At 43.4% G+C, this 15,379-nt stretch overlaps 2 protein-coding genes across 2 annotated transcripts; one reads left to right on the forward strand and one right to left on the reverse strand.

Annotated features, from left to right (window-relative positions):
* Positions 1 to 191: 191 nt before the first annotated feature.
* LOC118409039 lies at positions 192 to 3,191 on the forward strand. The gene is made up of 2 exons (XM_035809909.1): positions 192 to 530; positions 1,199 to 3,191. The coding sequence occupies exon 2, from the start codon at positions 1,390 to 1,392 to the stop codon at positions 3,172 to 3,174; it is 1,785 nt and encodes a 594-aa protein (XP_035665802.1). The 5' UTR covers positions 192 to 530; positions 1,199 to 1,389; the 3' UTR covers positions 3,175 to 3,191.
* A 2,519-nt stretch (positions 3,192 to 5,710) lies between these two features.
* On the reverse strand, positions 5,711 to 9,344 carry LOC118409038. Its single transcript, XM_035809908.1, has 4 exons — positions 8,916 to 9,344; positions 8,318 to 8,474; positions 8,179 to 8,213; positions 5,711 to 7,732 (listed from the first exon to the last, which is right to left on the reverse strand). Exons 1-4 carry the CDS (start codon positions 9,096 to 9,098, stop codon positions 5,840 to 5,842), a joined length of 2,268 nt encoding a protein of 755 aa, XP_035665801.1. The 5' UTR covers positions 9,099 to 9,344; the 3' UTR covers positions 5,711 to 5,839.
* Between the last annotated feature and the right edge of the window lie 6,035 nt (positions 9,345 to 15,379).

The raw sequence follows: 15,379 nt of genomic DNA on the forward strand, positions 1-15,379 counted from the left end.
GGCGCGGACGCAAAGCATACTAAAGCTAAGGCCACATTTCCAAACCGGGGCCTGGCCGGGCAGCTTTCTGGAACGAAGAGTATGATAAAAGAAACAACAGAAAACACAAAACTTTCTAGAAAGTCATTGACATAATCTGTGTATATATATTCTTTGAAAAACATTTTAATTTTTTCGTTCCCGCAATCATCCCGGCCGGGCCCCGGTTTGGAAATGTGACCGTACACTAACGATAGGTTCGAATCTATGGTTACTGCAGTTTGGTTTTCTTCCTTACGTTACAACAAGAGAAACTGTCAGACGATATCATGACATTTCTCCACATGTTCTTTAAGACACAGAGAAGACAGAGAAGAAGAGCGAGAAGAAGACAGAAGATGTCCCCCGCCCGCGGGAACCCAGGACGATCCTGCTGCCCAAACTGTCGCTTCGTGACTTCCGAAACGATGAGTATTTGTACGGCGAGGAGGGAGAATATGAGACAATTGTCTTGGAGGAGTGGGTCGACAAGTATGACGGACCCTCATCAGGTAAGTTATAAGTACATATACTTGTAGGAAAGTATAGACTCAAAGGTATAGCTCTAGACTTGGTAATGTTATACAGGTGAAGATACTGTGTATATTTGTAATCCATGCCTTTTCTTTTTGTGCGAAGAAGAAAACATATATACTTATAGCAAAGCTTGACTCAAAGATAAATCTCTAGACTTGGTAATGTTATACATGTGAAGATAATGTGTGTAATTCGTAATCCATGTCTTTTCTTGTTTATTTTACGAGAAAGAGGAAATATACCTTGCCTGTAGTAAAGCTAGATCCAAAGATGTAGCTCTAGACTTGGTAATGTTATACATGTGTATAAACTGTACGTGGTTTGCAATCCGTGCCTTTTCTTGAAAAGTTGTGCGTTCTAGAACAATGAAAGAAAGAAAATCACCTATCTATGATTATGCACGTTGCTTTAATGATGATTACAAAAATAATAAACAAACAGAAATCTTGCTGGCCACATTTTGAAACGTTACACCGCGACGTAACTCTTGGCGTTTTCTGAAAGTTAGGTTACTTTATTAGTCGTTCGAAATTAGCTTTCCTTTTTCCCTCATTGCCAATGTTTTGCCTAAGAATGCCCAACCTGTAACGTTAAAGAAAGTATTCTGCGCAAAGTCTGACCAAGCTAAACTGATGTGTTTCAGCCTACTCCCGTCGTCCCTTTCCGACGGAAAGCCACAGCTGGCCCACGGTAGCCCAGCCCTACCGCCACGCGGCCCCTCAGCCCCGCTCCCGCAAGCCTGACCGCCGTCCTTCCGGCAAGTTCGGCCCTAGTGCCATCGGAAGCACCAGCTCCATCTTCGGGGATGGAGGCCTCTTCTCCGCCATCCGGGGTATGGGTGACTTCGACAGAGAGAAACCTGCAGCCGCTGCCATCGTGCACCGCGCAGAGTCGGCAGAGTTTCTGCGCCGTGTGCGCGCTGCGAAAATCAAAGTTGAAGTAGACAACATCTCACGCCATTCCAAGGAGAACGAAGACGAGATTCTGAAGCGCGCTGTTAAGGTCCAGGAAGATGGCGCCAACTCACTCAATTCCGAGGAGACAGATGAAGTATACTGGGATTCTCCAGGGTTTCAGGGCAAGTTTCTCATCAAGCGTGCTGAAGATAAAATTCGCGCCGACTCACTCCATTCTGAGAAGGGATCAATATACGTATACGTCAACGGTCCCTGGTTGCCTCTGTGGAAGGTGGAATACAACGAATTCTACAATCCCAACCCGCCTGCGTGGCTAGCTGAAGACGTTGAAGATGGAGACCCGTTCTTTGACGCGCTGGACGTGCCGATACAAGATGTCCATTCTGAGAGCGGATCAATTTACGTCAACGGTCCCTGGTTGCCTCTGTGGAGGGTGGACTACGACGAATTCTACAACCCCAACCCGCCTGCGTGGTTAGCTGAAGACACGGGAGATGAAGAGCCGTTCTTTGACGCACTGGACGTGCCGGTACAACTTGTCCCTCAGTACGCAGTCAAGGGACAGCAGCTCGGTCCTGTCCAGGAGTTGGAGCGGCCTCATCAGTTGCTGATGGCCCTCATCATGTTCGTTATGATGGAGTACTTCGTCTCCTTCCAGATCCTGATGTCCAGCGTGACAGAATCGCTTGTAGACGCTATGACGAGCGTGTTCGCAGTTATCCGGATCTACTACGATAAGATCAAGCATCTGATCCTGCCCTTCATCCCGTCCGTTGTCAAGGAGTTCATCATCTCAGTCTCCGGGCGCACCTGGATGTGGATGACCAGAGTGGCTGAGTCAGTAGGAGGCGCTATGAACAGGGCATTGGCACTTCTCCAGAGCCACTCCGACAAGTTTCAGCTCGTGGCCAATAAAATCAAACAGCTGCTGCAGCCCCTCGTTCCGTACGTCATGATGTTCAAGGACTCCGTGGTGTCCATGGTGGGATCCGCCCGGATGATGATGGTCAGTGCTGCAGAGTCGGTAGGAGGCGCTGTGAACAGGGTATTGTCAAGTCTCCAGTATCAGTATGACAGGTTTCAGGTCGCGGCCAATAATATCAAACATCTGATTCTGTTGTTCATCCCGCCCGTTATCCAGGAGTATATGGTCTCTTTCTACGGCTCCGTCCGGATCCTGATTTTCAATATGATAGAATTTCTACGGAGCGCTATGAACAGGGCTTCCCCGTTTGTGATCAAGTGCAAGGAGTGTGTCCTCTCTATATTTCGTTGTATCTGGATTCTGATGATTAGTATGATAGAACTGCTCGCAGGCGCTATGCACAGGGCGTTGTTAGTGTTGGACTACGCCATCACCGATCTCATGTACCCTAGGCTGAAACAGCTGGTGCTGGCCTTAATCGCGTATGTTATCAGGTTGAAGGAGTGCATCCTCTCCATATACGGTTATGTCCGGATCCTGATTATCAAACTTGTAGAGACTTTAGTGGTCGCTGTGAAAAGGGTGTTACAAGTGTTGCACTACGTCGGCTACGATCTGATGTACACTAGCGTAAAACAGCTGGTGCTGGCCTTCATCGCGTCTGTTATCAGGTTAAAGGACAGGATCATCTCCTGTATTCTCTTTATCCTCATCATCATTTATCTGACGAGGCGCGCGTATCAACTTAGAAACCAACATAGAAACCGGATGCACTGACGTTACATTGTTTATGAGAAGAGTTTAAAAAAAAAAAAAAAACACGAACGAACGAGTCCCCGACGGACTGATGCCGTTGTGTATCTTCGGGGCTTTTTCAAGTGTTCTTTCTACAATCGTCGAAGTTCTCTACGGTAAATATCATTACCAAGATGTACCGATACGAAAAAGTGAAAAAAAAAACATTGGCTGACATTTGAAGCCAAAGATATAAAAACCATACATAGATTTAAAAAAAAAACATGGATATCTTTTAAGGGATCCCATGAGAAAAAAGGACGACTAAGGCAACGAATTATTGATTTACACAGCCTATGCAAGACTGTAGATTGTACTATTTTTCGGCAATTTTCGTTGCTGTAGCAGGCGTGTTACAAAGATGTGTATCATTTACTCGGCGGGAACCGACTTGTAATTGATAAAAAAGAAAGACAACAAATATTGTTATGATAATGATATATGTTATTATCATGAAATGCTCTAGCTGGTCGTGAGTATATATCATATGTTCAGTCGAATTTCAGTGTCCTAGCGTCGTTGTAGATACATCGACTTTACACAAGTAGGGACAATGTTAACATGGGAATGTTGTCTCGTGACACTGATAATTTTGTTTAAGTAAGCTCAGTTGTATTGCAAAATTAAGTACTACATGGACTGTATATAAATGGGAAAGTTTTATTGGACATTGTATGAACACTTAAGCACTTGAATTTCATAAAAAGTACTATATCTAAGTACCCATTGGTCTTTGTGTAGTCATTTAATCATAACATGTACTGACCAGGATCGGACATGGTGCACTTCTATTGTTCAAATGTGTTAACAATTTGATCATTTATTTGATCACACCTTTGAGACCACAGTGCAGTTATTTAAATTCTAGTGATTAGATGTCCTGGTTTCATCCTTATCTCCAATGAGAAAACTAACAGATGAATTAATGTGACAATAAATTCCACAACATCTGTTTGAAGACTGGGAGATATACTAAAGCACAAAGTACTGATCTGAACGCTTAGGACATCTTCGTTTATGTTGACAATATACAATTACTGCAATAGTAGCATCAAAACGCGCCACCCTGTTCCAAAGTTGTGTGTAATGCTACTACTGTCCATATACGGACGAAGACAAAGGCATGAAAGAATGAAAAAATAACTCCTCAAGGCATCCTCAAGCAATCAGCACCCACGGCTTATTTTGGTTGTAAAGTTTTTAAAAAAACACCTCATGCTAAATGTCTGCCATTAAAGCGTTAACCCATGCTTTATGAAAGCATATGTTTATTTTTGTTTGTCTCAGAACAAAAATATACAACGCAACGCCACATTGTTTTTTTTTTTTTTACAATGGGGCGCAAGTAACCAACTGGGGTCACGTGATGTCATGAAATCACGCTTGACGCGGTCGTGGGATATATCAATTGCACATTTGCTCTTTGATATTTGCTCTTCTCCCCTTAACTGAGCTAACCTGTACTGGAGGATTTGCGATCCAAAGGTCCAAAAATTGCTTTTAACCTCCGCGCTGTCCTTGATAGGATTGCAATAGCTGTCCGCATGCTTCGGTATAGGGAGACCATTGAGATGTGCTCCCCTACGTATTCATTAAGTTCCCTTATATCCCTGTCACATTATCCACGATCTTCGGGCGTATCGATGGAAGATCGGCCATATTTAAGATCGACAGAGGGTTGCGCGTATTTTTTTACCTGAAAACTGTCCCTGTCACATATAAGCCATACTTTGTAGCTTGTACAATTGTTGTGCAATAAAGTTGTTATTATAAGCGAGGCTCGGGCGATTGCCGCAGAATCGTCGTACGATCGATTTTCGCCAAATGTGACGGGGGTATGGGCGCGGTCACATGTAGGTCGTTCGATCATCGTACGATTTTGATAATATGATTTTTAAGCAGACAGTGACAGAGCTAACCACACACAAGGATCCAAAAGAGCGTTTTGTACAGCAAGACAGCTGAACATTGTGGGACACATGCGTGGCTGTCCTAAAAATTGCCCCATGTTAGCGGTCGTAGGATTATCGCACCAACTATGTGACGGCGCCTCAACCACTAGACGGCGATCACTGGGTGACCATACAGCAACCAAAATGAAATTTGTATGACCCTTGATTTCGTAACTGGATTATGATGCAAGATGCAAGTATGGTTTGAAAGACAACAAAGTAAACAAGATGTACAAAGAACTGTGAAATTCGTTGAGAGTTCTGTTAGATGGCAAGCACTACCACCGGCCACAAAAGGTAAGATCTCTGAGTTTGTCCTAGATGTCATGCCCCACGCGGGGTTTTGTCTAGTAATATGTAGATGCAGATGTAGATGTAGATGCAGATGTAGATGCAGATGTAGATGTAGATGCAGATCTACGTGCAGATGTAGATGTAGATGCAGATCTACGTGCAGATGTAGATGGAGATGGAGATGTAGATGTAGATATAAATGTAGATGCAGATGTAGATGTAGATGCAGATCTACGTGCAGATGTAGATGGAGATGGAGATGTAGATGTAGATATAAATGTAGATGCAGATGTAGATGTAGATGGCTTAGATAGTTGGTGACTCAGTGATCGGAACGCGGTCGCAGTCTCTAGAGAAAATGTAGTCTGTACCGGGCTTACATAGGAGTACAAGTTTTTGTATCAACGTGACCTCCACCATGCCAGCATGTCCTCCAGCTTGCCCATCCACCACGGCACGCCGCCTGTCTCCTCCGGGACGCAAAGCAGCCTGAACAGGCGGGGGCAGGTGCGGTGCAGCCAGCCGAGCGGCAGGAGGAGCCCGTGCGCTAACGCCAGCGGAAGCTTGTCGGTATAGCAGGAGACGTACACGCCATCCACGATCAGGGAGCCGCTGTAGGTGTGGGGACAGTACTGACCACTTTTGAGCGCGTAGTGAACGTCGACTACCTTATCAGGTGTCAAGCAACCTGTGGACTCTTCCACAGAGAACACCTTGTCTCCTTCTTTTATTTCTCTGGCAGGAACAGTGACCCTCTCTCCATCCCTGCTGATGGTGATGAAATGGCTCTGCGACAAGGAGACCGTCTTGCCCTTCTCTGTGGTGACATCAATGTATGTTGACAGGACGTCCTCCAGTGCATGGCTGAAGATGAACACTGGCTCAAATGTGTCTGCGGACACCCTGACATCCTCACCAACAGAAACTGAGGAAAGAGGAACTTCGTCAGCAGAAGCTGTTACCAAAACAGAGGACGCGGGAAAACAGTCCCTTTCAGTGTCTTTGTTCAACTCATCTTTCAACTTCTGCATAATGACCTTTTTCTGATGTTCATCGCTCTCTTCAAACAATTTAAACACTTCGTCGATCTTCTGATGTATCTCAATAGTGACGGGCTCCGGCTTGATAGGTTTTCCTTCTGGCTGTGGCGGCTGTGGTTGGTTGCTGACATCCCCGGATCCAGGTACCGCCACCGCAGCTCCCACCTCGTCCTTGCTTGCCATGCGTGTTGCGACATTCCTCGGGCTCTGATTGGAGGGTTCTCGAGTAGGGGATGGAGAAGATGGGGCTTGAGACTGAACATTCGTGGCCGCGGGCTGGTGCGTCTTCCTCCAGCGAGACTGTGACACTGTCCACTGGCCTGTAGGGTCGTCGTCAACACGCCCTGGAACAGTCGTACTTTTCCCAGTGACGTCTTGACTGGAGATGTTTGCATGTCTTCTCTTCTCCTGTTGTTTTCCTCTTCGATCGTTCTTTTTCTTCTTTGATATCTTCTGGGTCCAATTTGGTACAAACGGTGTTGACTTTTTGTCAGCCCGAGGTTTCTGGGGATTTGCCTTCGCCTTGGGCGTCTTTGGTACTGCGCCGGCTGTCTGGTTGGTGCTTGCTGAAGTTACCTTGGGCTTCTTGCCTTGCCTTGACGCACGTTTTGTTTTGTCATGATCATAGATCATTGAGGATACCATCTTAGTGTACTTATTATTGTATGGCTTATTGTCGGTATCAGTCATGACACTCCGTATCATGTCAAGGAGCCTGTGCCTCTGTCTGTCCTTTGTATCCTGATCGTTTGTGCGGTTGTCAAAAATCAAATATCTATTCTTTACCTGCCTCAAAAGCCCTTTGAACCACTTTGGATTTTTGTCGTCGTTAATGAGGTCTTTCAATGCTTCTTCCTCAAAATCATCACCGTGCGTATACAATATGATTACGTGCTTGAGGATGTCAGTTTGAAACTTCTGAATCAGACTATTATATGCCATTTTCTCCTCCTCTGTTAATCTACAGTCCGGTCTGAAAACCAGTATTACGGCATGTATTCCACCATGCGCTAGCACATGAACTTTACTTATCTCTTCGACAATTGTCTCATAGGGCATACTGGTATCAGCAAATCCTGGGGTGTCAATTACATTTAGAATGTATCCATCAATACATGCCTTAGCATTATCACAGGTGGTAGTTTCTGATCCCCACCTTTTAGACACGTTGAATACATTATTCCCTACAATACTGTTACCAGTGGCGCTTTTGCCGTTCCCTGTTCTTCCCAGCAACACTATGTTGTACGGAGACTGAAACAAAAGACGGAAATATTATGAACAAAAAAAGTGGATTCCATATGATACTATACTAGAATATCAATCACAGTTATGATATCAATACACTACAACAACTGATAATATTGACTGTCAATGCCTAGGTTACAAACATTGTCCATTGGGTAGATATCAATGAGGGACTTTCTTTGTGACGAGTAGACTGCGGAGACAACGTGAGATAACCCCCGGAGATCATACTCCTGGATACACTGAGTTCAAGACGTGGTTATTGTTACCGATTACATGCAAACCAGCAGATTTGACTTTAAATTTCTGCTGCTACATGTAGGTTAGTCCTGCAGAATGCGCTGGGAAGTTTCGGATTTACCGTAAAGCGTCGTCGGCCATTCTGAATTTACCGTTAAGTGTCGTCGGTCATTCTGAATTACTCCCCTTGAATATAGACAAAAAAAATTTACCTGCCATTTTGTTTGAGCTTCACACGGAGATGCACCTGTGTAAAGATAAATGTTCATGTATTGTATAAATATTTCCAAGACGAGGATCCCTTCAAGATCCCACAATTTTGACTTACAGGATATTCTGTGTGAGACTTACCTGAAGTGTGAGTAGTTGTAACTGGCACCAGTAGATCGGCCAAATGGTCTTGCTTCACATCCTCCTGTCGTAGTGCGGAGCAGAGCGACTGTACTGCGGCTGCGCACTCAAGACCTCCCTTTCTGACAATCACGTCAATTATCTTCTCGTTGAGAACCTTTTATGAATAGGAAATCATTTAAATTCTGTCAAAAGACATGCGGTGAAAATGCAACATCTATCATATGCTCAGATGATACACTCCATTTTCTGTATCGTTATAAACATCATTTGAGATAATTACATTACCTCTGTAGGTTCAGACATAAAACGTTAACAGGCAAAAGGGTGTACCTCACAGTGACAGCTAATATATAAAAGGACATAATAAGACAGGTCCTGAATAAAAAGAATCTCCTTTCAGTTTGCTATATAGGCACAACTAGGAAAATCGGTATAACATTGTTGTTTCGCAGGGCCCAATCGACGCTTTGATACAAACAACACAAATTTGAATTCAAACAATATCTACTGAAGCTTGCAGCAAAATCGCAGCTAGATACACAGCTAGCTTTGCAGTTTTGACAGCTCAAGATATGTTGAAAAATAGACTAATCACCTCTGTTGTTCGTGCCTCTTCTTTCATTCCTCTTTGCTTCTCAATAGAGATAATGCCATCTTGTACCAAGTGCTTGAGGATACGTCTCCCATCCATCTGTCTTACCAAGGCGCTGTAGTTCTTATGTAGCGGACACTGGCTTGATGTTTGTGTTGGTGGAGTAGCAGCTGCAGACGCTGACATACCTATCACTGCCAAATTTAAAACACAGTCCTGTACGCATCAACAGAAAATCAGCATCTCAATCGAACGACACCAAATGAAAACAACCACACAGCTTCACAATGGATACCTGAGACGCACACCATTTTAAAACGTGGGGCAGTGACAGCTGTGGATAGCTGACAACACGACTCCATATCTGCTTGGAGATAAGTAATTGCCAAACCCCATCGCCTATAGGCCAGCTGTTCTACAATACCAGGGAAATAGGGGTGATTTCTCAAATTATTACATCGATAGCGAAAACAGCTACCGCGAAAAAAAAAAGATCCTAAGGATCAAATACGTTCTAACCATAAAATGCATATGACTATCAACCGCGCAAAATGTTAACAGTATGCTATGTGAAACCAACCTCAATACTGGAAACGCAAAGCCCGAACGAGATGACATATTCCGACGAGGACAACATCTGCTTGACGATATTGAATTACCACAAGGCTTAATGCGCGATCCTAACGAAGACATAAGGGGGCACACACCAGTTTATTTGGGGTTTCAATTGGAGGCGGCACACCCTCAAGTCTAGCGACCAGCTCTACCAGGGAATTATTCTGAACCAAAATAACTGTATATCTGGTGAAAGCATATTCCTTTAGCTACAAGACAAACTAAGTTTCGATCCTTCAACTTCTCTGATTTTAAAAAATTAGAGGGAAAAAACATTATTTTCATGTAAAAAATAATGCAAAAAATTGGGCATTTTGGCATTGAAAGAAAAACATGAAGATGATTTTTCCGGCAAACACGACTGATACTGTCAGAAAGAGGAAAACCTAACGAGTAATCCAGCTAATTATAAAGAAACTTCTAGTACTACAGTTTTTTTAATCATCCACGGCGCGCGGCATTACAACTAGGCTTAACACAGCGCTTCAGAGGTTAATCTAGGTCACGAGCCTAATCACATTCAGGCGTAGGAATATCCCGGAAGTAAGACGCGGACCAAAACACAATTTGCACCAAAAACACACCATTTCCTACGCTTTTCAGCCATGTAACCGTTTAATGTCATTTCGCAGGAAATAATGAGAAATGTCAACTCAAACATGGACCCTCGGAAGCCTTTCGTCACTTTTTTCTCGCGCACTAGCTCGGACCCCTGTCGCGGAAGAACTGGGGTGTGCACCGTTAATATATGCAAATTATGATTATTATTGTCCATAACTTTAAAACGTTATACTCTATAGTCATGCCAAGTTTGAGTTGTCTGCGACTTTTCTTTCTCGAGTAACAGGTGGTTGAAAGTTGCGGTGTCGGAAGGCTGATTTTGCGCCTTCAGGCCAGTATACCATTCAATGCGCATAATAGCAATTACGTCACAATAAGCTTGTCCTATGGAAGAGGTTTTAGGCCATTAATACGTGCTAAATGAAGAGGTATGGTCGTGAAAAGGAAAGGCAAGGGGCCGCTCTTGCGATGGAGCACACTTTCCCTCTATTTCTAACTGGAATGAACAGTAGAAACCACCTAGAACGTAGTTGAGTTCGTGACGTCACAATGCCGGCCACTAGCCTATGTTTGAAAGTAAGGACGCTGCAGTTTTAAGTTCCGCACTTCAATGAGAAGCGCTCAAAATGTTATTTTTTGGTCATATCTGGTAGAGGATAGACCTAGCTTTCCCGTCCAAGCGTTTCCGTAGGCCGGGCTTCTTTCATTTCGTAGAAAAATGAAGTCATATGTTGTATCTTTGGTTAAGATGGAGGCCTATTCTGCATATCCTGCAGGTATGAACTTAAAAACGGGCATCTGCTAAGATAAGGCTGTGCAGTTTGGTGTCGGTCTAGGTGTAATAAACAAGCCTTGGGATGTATCTTCGGATTGGTGCAACTTACTTGTGTTAATGTCGAGAACTAGCGCCACGCCGAACTTAACACTTGATTTGCCAGGAAAGTGCGAAAATGACGTCAGCAGGGGCTTTTTTCATTGAAAAACGCTTGCCGCTTGATGTAGAAGCAACTGTGAACCGTGTAAATGCGATTTACAGGTGCCCCAGAGGTTGTGTAGCAGAAACAACAATGTTTCGGGAATTGTTATTTAATCTATGCTTAGCACACACACTTCAAAGGCTCTGCGACCGTGTTTGAGGGGGGTGGGGGTGGTGAGGGGGGCAAATCCACCAATTATATGACAGTGTAGAATCATATCAAAACCTGAGAAATCCGGCTTTTTTTAACTAGAATTTGATCGAGGCTATACACTTTCATGGGAAAAATGCAATTTGTTGGCTATTATCGCTAATACTTTTTTCAGGATGGGCGCTTTTAAGGGGGCACACACCAGTTTATTTGGGGTTTCAATTGGAGGCGGCATACCCTAAAGTCTAGCGACCAGCTCTACCAGGGAATTATCCTGAACCAAAATAACTGTATATCTGGTGAAAGCATATTCCTTTAGCTACAAGACAAACTAAGTTTCGATCCTTCAACTTCTCTGATTTTAAAAAATTAGAGGGAAAAAACATTATTTTCATGTAAAAAATAATGCAAAAAATTGGGCATTTTGGCATTGAAAGAAAAACATGAAGATGATTTTTCCGGCAAACACGACTGATACTGTCAGAAAGAGGAAAACCTAACGAGTAATCCAGCTAATTATAAAGAAACTTCTAGTACTACAGTTTTTTTAATCATCCACGGCGCGCGGCATTACAACTAGGCTTAACACAGCGCTTCAGAGGTTAATCTAGGTCACGAGCCTAATCACATTCAGGCGTAGGAATATCCCGGAAGTAAGACGCGGACCAAAACACAATTTGCACCAAAAACACACCATTTCCTACGCTTTTCAGCCATGTAACCGTTTAATGTCATTTCGCAGGAAATAATGAGAAATGTCAACTCAAACATGGACCCTCGGAAGCCTTTCGTCACTTTTTTCTCGCGCACTAGCTCGGAACTGGGGTGTGCACCGATAAACCACAATACCGGACGGCGTAGGGGTGAAAACTGAAATTATTACATCCGTAATAAAAACTGCTATGATAATCACGAAAAAAAAGAACGTGCATCAATTCGCAACGGAGTACAGACGACATGCCAAACCACATACAATTGCGGCAAAAGGAACACTCAACGCATGAAGACTCTGTTGCTGGAGGTTACCCTCCAGTCACAGAGTAATAACTCACACATATTAGCCCATGGCTACTTCCCTCCGCCAATGAGAAGGCAAGCCTCCATTTTCGGCGGAAATATCCACATGGTGTAAGACCATTTTTAACCTCCTTGGTAAAACTAAAAAGTGTCGGACCAAGGAGGTTAAAAATCTCTTTTTTTAACCTCCTTGGTCGGACTATTTCATGCAAATGAAGAAAAGGCATGGCAATATCAGGCAGGACTGTACACGTGGTCATATCAGAGTGAAAAGTGTGAGTGCTATACGTATGTGACCTATTTTGACCAATCATCTTAAGCTTCTATCTGGGAGTATGCCATGTGATAAGTGACCAATCCTACTCTTTCTAATTGTCCAGAGGAATGTGATCAGACTTCCGGTCTGCACAGGTAGAACGCTTGGGAATGTTTTGACAAGATTAATGGCCTCGTGGCTATTGATAACTGACACTGTCTATCACAGCATGTCAAGCAATAAGCGAAGATTGTGGACTTTCAGGACAAAAAATCAGTTATGTCTGTGACATAGTATGAACAGGTACTTACCAGCACACCCTGGCCTTGAATCCCGTTCAGAAGCCTGCAAACTTTCACTTGCGCCTTTCTCCATCTCGATTTCTTGAGGCATTCCTGTGAAGACACTTTGATGGCCTAGGAGTGCAATAAACAGGTCGCTCGTGCATAAATGCATTGAGAATTCTGATACATTTCATCCTCTTCCACCACCGGTGTTTCCACACACTAATCCGCATATTCTGTATATGTGTGTATACCGTTGTATTGTATAAAAAGTTTTACCTGCAAGTCCCTCACATAGAACTGCGATGACGTCCACCTCATTGTAGATTTTGGCATCCAGTGACAAGTTTCTCTGACTTTTGATCAATTCGAATCTATTGTGTGCAGCTTTTCCGCATGAGAATACTACATCTACATTGTCATAGAAACTATAATGTTCCTCATTTCTTGGTTCTTCATGTGGTTTGACGGTGTTGATGCCGACAAGTTTAGAATCGCGATATTTCTCATGTTTTAGGATAGACCCAACTTCCAGGGTCGTAGCAGAATAGCACACAATGCATTTAATATCTTCCGCAGCCGGAAGATCAGGGAAATGCCTGTCATGGTATTCACCCAGCCAGTTGATCTCTGGCACTTTCACCCTCCTGGTAGGTCGTGGTTGCAGTACGATAACACCCTTTGTCTTTGCGTGCTTCAAATCATCGACATCGTCTTGATCTTTCAAGGCCAGGGTTGTGGTGTAGGTTTGAACTTTTTTAATCTGAAGATGTTTGGCTATATTTGTGTTGATTTCGTTGAGTTTCTGTCGGCCTTTTTCGTTCTTCTTCCAGTAGTCGTTCAGAAGAAGAACAGCCATGGTTCTAAGATTACCAGCTGAAGGTGAAACGCAATGTGAGAAATGTTGTAAAACAACATATCCACTTAAAATGAATAGAATCATTTCATTATTTCCTGTCCGTATTTCTGGTCATCACTGCAGCATGATTTACGGCATTTTTGTTACAGTGCAACATAGACGGAATCACATAAGTTAGCCATGACATGATCCGGCACATTTTCTAACTAGAGTTCCTCGCCAAATAATTGAAATAAAAAAGTCCCTTATTGCAATATTTTACATGAATGCATTTTATCCTCTTGCCGAATCACATATGATTCAAATATCGTACTTCATGAAGTTCAACCAATATACATTTATGTTGTTTCGGCTCAAGAATCAAGTTTAGTTAATCTCTCGAAATTATGGCACAGAACTATAAGAAAGTTAGAGTGATATCAATCTAGTTTTAGTTCACTGACTGACTGACTGACTGACTGACTTATCAATCCTTTCCTTCCTGCCTATTGTGCCTGTATGGTTACGTTAGAAGAAAATAACAGACTCACCAAATTTGTGTCAATCTACTCCCCTGTAATATGAAGTTTTAGATTTCTCCAAAATCAGACCTGCGCCATCGAAACCACCGGAAAATCCCGACCGCCGGTGAACTGTCTCTAACAGTGTGGTTGAACTTTTACCTTCGACATGGGTGCGGCAGTTGAGGTCGACACACTTGTTGAGTCACGGAAATATCGTGTGCATCTGGGTAAACAACTATTACGTATGCGTAGTGATCGAGGGACCATCTTTAGATTGTCTCGACAAATTCAACGTGATAAATGATGGGGGCGATACTCGTTACCCTCCACCAGGTTATTCTACGGTAGCATAAGATGGTATTAAAAGCCGCCAGAAGAGTGAAGCCGGCCTGGGAGTGTGTTTGGCTCTGGTAGTATACGCACGTCCAAGGCCGGCTTCACTCCTCTGGCAGCCAGTCTGCAGGAAAGCTAAGAATTATTCCTCTAAGCCCTATGAACTCCGTCTGAAAATTATTGCCACCCTAGCCAGCGTATAGTGAGTCTGGTGGAGACTAAATACAACGTACTTGCAACGACACCCAAAGTTCATTGCGTCATGAAGGCACAACGAAAGGTCAAGTGTGACGGGTGGATCACAACAATGGTGTCTGTACACATTTTTCAAGTACCATATGCAAACTACGGGACCCGGTCAGTGACGCTAGCCTAGGGTCACATTTCCAAACTGGCGTGTGATCGGGCTGTATAAGCCAAAAGACAACAAAGTACACTAGTCATTAAATAAATGAATATAAATTACTATTCATGAGTATATCTCTCTTTGATATGAACTTTTCTTTCTCGTTCCTGCAAATAGAAAGTACGGTCCGGTGCCTGTTTGACAACCCTCGCATAACAATTACAGCAAAAGCAAAAGCTGGTGAGTGGATGGTTTGAGTCATTTCAAACTTTAAAACCATTTTGAACTTAAACAAGCACAGTCCGGTGCCCGTTTGACAACCCTCGCATAACAATTAGATTGTAGTTTGCTCAAGTACGCTATACCACGTAAAAGTACTACATCGTAGTTCGGTGAAATCAACGCCTTGGCGTAACGTAATTTATTTTTTATTGGAGGAGTGACACAATAAACGCCCAACTATGACGATCGGCTTGATCCTAAAAACGCCGTTATAAAGGTAAGCCATTCTACAACTACGACGACGGGTAAGCGCATGCGCGGTTATGAAAAAGGAATGCGTCTGT

This window comes from Branchiostoma floridae, unplaced genomic scaffold (assembly GCF_000003815.2).
Source record: "Branchiostoma floridae strain S238N-H82 unplaced genomic scaffold, Bfl_VNyyK Sc7u5tJ_873, whole genome shotgun sequence".
Classification (NCBI taxonomy): Eukaryota; Metazoa; Chordata; class Leptocardii; order Amphioxiformes; family Branchiostomatidae; genus Branchiostoma; species Branchiostoma floridae.

What these genes read in the sequence shown, in the direction of transcription:
- LOC118409039 (XM_035809909.1), top strand. Translation starts at nt 1,390, where the DNA reads ATGGGTGACTTCGACAGAGAGAAACCTGCAGCCGCTGCCATCGTGCAC.
- LOC118409038 (XM_035809908.1), bottom strand. Translation starts at nt 9,098, where the DNA reads ATGTCAGCGTCTGCAGCTGCTACTCCACCAACACAAACATCAAGCCAG. An exon ending in AAGAGGCACGAACAACAGAG is followed by an intron (nt 8,475 to 8,915) that starts GTGATTAGTCTA and finishes TATTCATAAAAG; the next exon opens with GTTCTCAACGAGAAGATAAT. An exon ending in TACAACTACTCACACTTCAG is followed by an intron (nt 8,214 to 8,317) that starts GTAAGTCTCACA and finishes ATCTTTACACAG; the next exon opens with GTGCATCTCCGTGTGAAGCT.